Raw genomic sequence first — 6,000 nt, forward strand, 5'->3', positions numbered from 1 at the left:
GGAGGAGGGGGAAACAATGGCAGTCCATGACTCCTTTATGTGGGGTGGGAGCCACAAATGGTAGCAGGTTTAAGGTCATGTTGCCAATCCAGGCAACTGCAATAATATGTCTGTGGTCATGCCGCCCCGCTCTTATTTAAAGCGAAGACTGGCAATGTCATGCCATTCCATATTGGCAGAACACAACCAAAGCACCAATTCACATCACCCTCTGCCCTGCTAAGTACCATTGACCTACTGAAGGCACCAAGTTCACCTCTGGCATAGAGATGGGGCTGGTCCACCCTGTCGTTCTTGATCCACGTGCCGTGAGGAGCCAGATCTGCTGGAGATGGAACCAAGAGGCAGGCGCAGCCCACGTGGTAGCTCATGTATGCAAGCAGCAGCAGCCACCAAGGCGCATTTGAGGCCAGAGAAGACAGCAGATCTACAGGCCCCACATGACATACTTGCAGATGTCTGAGCACCAGTGTCAGAGGCCACTGCGGATGCCCAGAGAAGTGGTGACACATCTCTGTGCACTGCTGAATGATGACCTGCAGCTGATGGGCTTTGGTGGACACCCTATGCCTGTGGCCCTCAAAGTGACTGCGGCTCTTAACTTCTACGCCTCTGCATCATTCCAGGGATCCACCAGCAACCTGTGTGGGGCTTCACAGTCAGCAGTACACCGCTGTATCAGGGAGGTCACCAATGCCTTGTACAGGAGGGCCAGTGACTATGTGCGCTTTAGGATGGACCCTGAGAGTCAGGACCTCAGGGCCCTTGGATTTGGGGCCATTGCGGGATTCCCACAGGTGCAAGGGGTCATAGACTGCACATATGTGGCCATCAAGGCTCCAGCTGGACAACCAGCTGAATACCTCAATAGAAAGGGCTTCTACTCTCTCAATGTGCAGCTCGTATGTGACCACAGGAAGCGCTTCATGCAAATGTGTGCCCGCTTTCCAGGCAGCTGCCATGGCTCATTCATCCAGTACCAGTCTCAGGTGCCACTGCTGTTTACTGCACCTTGCAGGCATGGCTCCTGACACCGGTGAGAAACCCCACCAGCGATGCAGAGAATATAATGCCTGCCACGGCTCGACCCGAGCTACCATCGAGCTGGCCTTCGGCATGCTGCAGATGCGCCTCTGCTGCCTGGATAGATCAGGTCGGGCACTGCAGTACGCACCAGACAGGGTTGGGCGCATCGTTGCTGTTTGTTGTGCTCTGCACAACTTTGCAATACAGAGGGGGGAGGCCTTGCAGGTAGATGAGACTGGGAGCAGGAGACATCCTCAGAAGATGGGGACACAGCGGCATTGCAGCAGCATATGCGCATGGGAGGACGGAGTGCATACATGGCAAGTAGAGAGCAAGGGAAGCATGACAACACCTTATTGCGGAGCGCTTCCACAATCCCTGAGGTGCACAATATACTTCCCACGTCACATACCATCATGCTTCATCTGGCAGGCAGTCTTCTGCATCTGTGAAATCTGTCTCTCCAGCATTAATGGCAGTAGATGACTGAACCATTGCCCATGTGACTGCATCCGTGCAGTGCCACATCACACATACTGGCATGGCAATGATGTTATTCCATACATTGGCAATTCTGTCAGGTCAATTATGTAATGGGAGGACACATAATCATTACTATAACAAAAGCAAAATACTGCGGATGCTGGAAATTTGAAATAAAAATGCTGGAACCACTCAGCAGGTCTGGCAGCATCTGTGGAAAGAGAAGCAGAGTTAACGTTTCGGGTCAGTGACCCTTCTTCGGAACTAGCAAATATTAGAAATGTCAACGGTTATAAGCAAGTGAGGCGGGGGTGGGGCAAGAGATAACAAAGGAGAAGGTGTAGATTGGACAAGGCCACATAGCTGACCAAAAGGTCATGGAGCAAAGGCAAACAATATGTTAATGGTGTGTTGAAAGACATAGCATCAATACAGATAGGGTGTTAACGGACTGAAGATTGAACAGCAGCAAGTACAAACATGAAAATAAACAGTGGGTAAGCAAACTGAACAAACTAAGATGAAATGAAATAAACACAAAAAAAAAGATTGTAAAAAATGATTGAACTCAATGTTCAGTCCGGCAGGCTGTAGTGTGCCTAATGGGTAAATGAGATGCTGTTCCTCGAGCTTGCGTTGATGTTCACTGGAACACTGCAGCAATCCCAGGACAGAGATGTGAGCATGAGTGCAGGGGGGAGTGTTGAAATGGCAAGCAACCGGAAGCTCAGGGTCCTGCTTGCGGACTGAGCGGAGGTGTTCCGCAAAGCAGTCACCCAGTCTGTGTTTGGTCTCCCCATTGTAGAGGAGACCACATTGTGAGCAGCGAATACAGTACACTACATTGAAAGAAGTACAAGTAAATCGCTGCTTCACCTGAAAGGAGTGTTTGGGGCCTGGGATAGTGAGGAGAGAGGAGGTAAATGGGCAGGTATTACACCTCCTGCGATTGCAGGGGAAGGTGCCATGGGACAGGGACGAGGTGGTGGGGGTAATGGAGGAGTGGACCAGGGTGTGGCGGAGGGAACGATCCCTTTGGAATGCTGACAGGAGAAGGGAGGGGAAGATGCGTTTGGTAGTGGCATCACGCTGGAGGTGGCGGTAATGGCGGAGGATGATCCTTTGGATATGGAGGCTGATGGGGTGGAAAGTGAGGACAAGGGGAACCCTGTTATGGTTCTGGGAGGGAGGGGAAGGGGTGAGGGTAGAGGTGCGGGAAATGGGCCTTGCCGTTACTTGCTGGCATGCGTCATTCACACAATAAAAAGGAGACACATGTTAGAAAAGCACATTTAGTGAGAAGTAATTAATACATAGGCGTGTCATCTGTGAAAATCCATTGTGTCATGATGTCTTTCTGAAACATTTGAGGATTCTCCTTCGTGGGGCTACTTCTGCGCTAGCAGCTTGACTGGAGGCAGGCTGCTAATCAGGATGCCCTTTGGCTTTGGATGACTTGGGCGGTCATCCTCTGGGTGCCTGAGGCCTGAAGGGCCTTGGTTACCTGAGGGTTTCCTGCATGAGTGCAGGGTTGTCGTCAGAAATTGTGGCTGCTGCAGCTGGACTCACCGGTGGAGGAGCTGAGGAGCCAGTGCCTACATTGGAATCACCATGAGGGGGGACCCCAGATGTGGAGCGCTGGTTCACCTCCTCCCTTTCAAGGCTCATAGAAACCTCGCTGCTCTCGGGAGAAGGACCATGAGCAGAAACACTCTCCAGGCCCCTGGTCCCTTTCTCGCCTTGCCACTGCTATTCCAGCTCATGGCCAAGGCGAGGGTTTTCAGGTCTGCGCATATCAGTGGAATGTTGCTCTCCATGAGGGTCGCCAACCTCTCCATGGAGGAAGCCATGCACTGATATGCCTGGGACATGGCAGCTATGGTCTGGATGGACTTCCCCATTGTCTGCTCAAGGCTGCGCTTGGCCTGTGGTATCTCCGCCAGGATGTTGCCTTACCTCTCCCTGCAATTCCAGCATACCTTGTGCTGTCGACTCCAGAGGATCATCATCAGCCTGGGTCTCAGCATGGGCCTGGACACCCACAGACCTGTGACTGTCAGAGGTGGTCTCACCCGTTTGTGATCCAGACACTACAGCTGAATGCATTCCCACCGAAGTGAGTATATCTGCACAGTAGAAAGTGTGGGAGTGTCATGAGACACTGCGTCCTCTGAGGTGATTTCTTCCTCAGAGGTGCTGGAAGTCTCCAGGAGCTCCAATGTTCAGTGTCACCCTGCAAGATACAATGTGAAAAGCACAGTTTTAGGTTTTTTGGTGCACATGTAATGAATATGACAGCATTGTGTCCAAAAATAAAATGTTTTGAGTAATCACTGTGCTTGTATGTTCATCTGGAACCCCAAGCTCTACGTCCAAAACACATGCCCTTCCTGACTGCCAGATAGCTCCCGGGCCTCCTCCGCAGCCTGTTTTAGTGGTCTAATGTCTGGCATCCCGCCACTGGTCCTGGAGGCCTCTCATGCATTGTGGGCCCTCTTCACCTGGAAGAGCCAGGATGCAGATATTGAACATTGGCAAACAGCAACATGACACATGTTACAACAGGGGCGCTAAAACAAAAGGTGGGGGAATGCTCAGTCTGTAATACGGACTCAGCCTGTCATGTAGGTGCATGCTCTGGGGTGCAAACAAGGGTGGGTTCTTTCACACATGTAGCCATTCATGTGGCATCAATCTTCCTCGCCTGACCTCCCTGTCTTTGACATGTCAGTGGCACCCATGTGGCACTCTGTGTGGGGACACCCAGGTCAAACGGACCCATGCAACAAAGTACCACTTGCCTTTGCTGAGCACATGACACCATTCATCCTCCTGCGGAATTGGATCCAGTCTCTGTGGGTGACCCCACCTCTTCTGCAATCTCTGCCCAGGCTTGCTTAGACAGGCGGGAGGACCTCTTCTTACCATCTTACAAAAGGACTTCCCACCTTTTCCTTGCAGCCTGGAGGAGAGTGAGCAGGGAGGCATCGCTGAACCGTGGGGCTACCCTTCCTCACACCTCTACCATCTCTGGTGCCTTGCAGGGTAGTTCTTTGGTCACTGGGGCTCTTCAGACATCACTGCTGGCTGGTCTTTTCCAGCAGCAAAGGTTTAAAAGTGAAAGAGGGTATTTGCAGGGCTGGCTGCCACTTAAATATGGCGCCAGCACATGCTGACTTGTCAACTGATGCCATTCATGGCGTCGTACAGCCCGCCCCTCCATGTCATTTGGGGGGGGCGGGCCAACGCGGGCATGCTAATGAGCCACCGCATGCGAGATCGCGGCTCCGTGGTGTGTGGCCCGTGTCGGCGGGCGCTTAAAATCCAGCCCAAAAAGTGGTTAAACATGCAAGATCTTATGCTGCAGTTCGAATTTGAGGTGTAGCTTTGGGCTTTTCATTGCTTCATTGGTTCCACCTGGCAGGTTATCCTACTGTTTTTCCTATTTTTATTGACTTTCTTCTCTTACAAAAGCAGAGTAGATGATATTGGTGACAACACTTACACTGAAACCTATGTATCAGGATGTTATCCAGAGATGATGGGGAGATCGGGGCATGGAAAATGCAGATTTTGCATATGAAAGGAGTTTGTATGGGATAATACTGTTTAGATTGCTGCTGAAAGAAGCAGTACTGAAAAAGGGAGGTGCTTTGAAGCATACAGTAACACCAAATAGGTAACTGGAAATTAAACAAATAGTGAAAGACTGTGTGGGGATCATGGCAGCAACAGTTGCTACAAAGCATAACTATGAGTTTACTGTTACATTGCCATTTCTGGTAAGGTCATTGATAAATATTGATCCAAGTCTCCTGCATAAGACCTGCTGCCAAGCTGTCCGATCCACTCTTTGACTGATCTGATGGCCTTTGGGGGAACTAGGAATTCCCTTCTGCATTGCACTTGCAGCGGGAAGTTTACAGTGGTCCCCACCTCGAAACAGGATCCACCATTGCTGCCACAGCAGCTCCCAAATACTTTTGTCAGCATATTCCACCATCAAACCATGAAGAAATATATTCCTTGTATATGAATCACAGAAAGTTAACATGCAGGTACAGCAAGCAGGTAGGAAGGCAAATGGCATGTAAGCTTTTGTTACAAAGGGATAGGAGTGTAAGAGCAGAGAAGTCCTACTACAATTATGTAGAGCACAGGTGAAGTCACACCTGGAGTACTGTGTGTAATTTTGGTCTCCTTAGAAGGAGGATATACTTGCCCTAGAGGGAGTGCAAGAAAGGTTCACTAGACTGACTCCTAGGAGGAGGGGATTGTCCTATGAGGAGAGAATGAGTAGACTAGGCCTATATTCCCTGGAGTTTGGAAGAATGAGAGATGATCCAATTGAAACATATAAAATTCATAATGGGTTTAACAGGCTAGATGCTGAGAAAATGTTTCCCCTGGCTGGGGAATCTAGAACATGGGGGTTACGCTCTCAGAATAAAGGGTCGGCCATTTAGAACTGAGTTGAGGAAAACTTTCTTT

The 6,000-nt window shown here is 50.2% G+C and overlaps 1 protein-coding gene across 1 annotated transcript; it reads left to right on the forward strand.

Annotated features, from left to right (window-relative positions):
• The first annotated feature begins 440 nt into the window (after positions 1-440).
• On the forward strand, positions 441-4,685 carry LOC137368804 (putative nuclease HARBI1). Its single transcript, XM_068029040.1, has 3 exons — positions 441-902; positions 952-1,251; positions 4,554-4,685. Exons 1-3 carry the CDS (start codon positions 441-443, stop codon positions 4,683-4,685), a joined length of 894 nt encoding a protein of 297 aa, XP_067885141.1.
• The last annotated feature ends 1,315 nt before the right edge of the window (positions 4,686-6,000 follow it).

This window comes from Heterodontus francisci, chromosome 1, assembly GCF_036365525.1.
Source record: "Heterodontus francisci isolate sHetFra1 chromosome 1, sHetFra1.hap1, whole genome shotgun sequence".
NCBI lineage: Eukaryota > Metazoa > Chordata > Chondrichthyes > Heterodontiformes > Heterodontidae > Heterodontus > Heterodontus francisci.

What these genes read in the sequence shown, in the direction of transcription:
- LOC137368804 (XM_068029040.1), top strand. Translation starts at nt 441, where the DNA reads ATGACATACTTGCAGATGTCTGAGCACCAGTGTCAGAGGCCACTGCGG. An exon ending in ACTCTCTCAATGTGCAGCTC is followed by an intron (nt 903 to 951) that starts GTATGTGACCAC and finishes CCCGCTTTCCAG; the next exon opens with GCAGCTGCCATGGCTCATTC. An exon ending in AGAGGGGGGAGGCCTTGCAG is followed by an intron (nt 1,252 to 4,553) that starts GTAGATGAGACT and finishes GGTGCCTTGCAG; the next exon opens with GGTAGTTCTTTGGTCACTGG.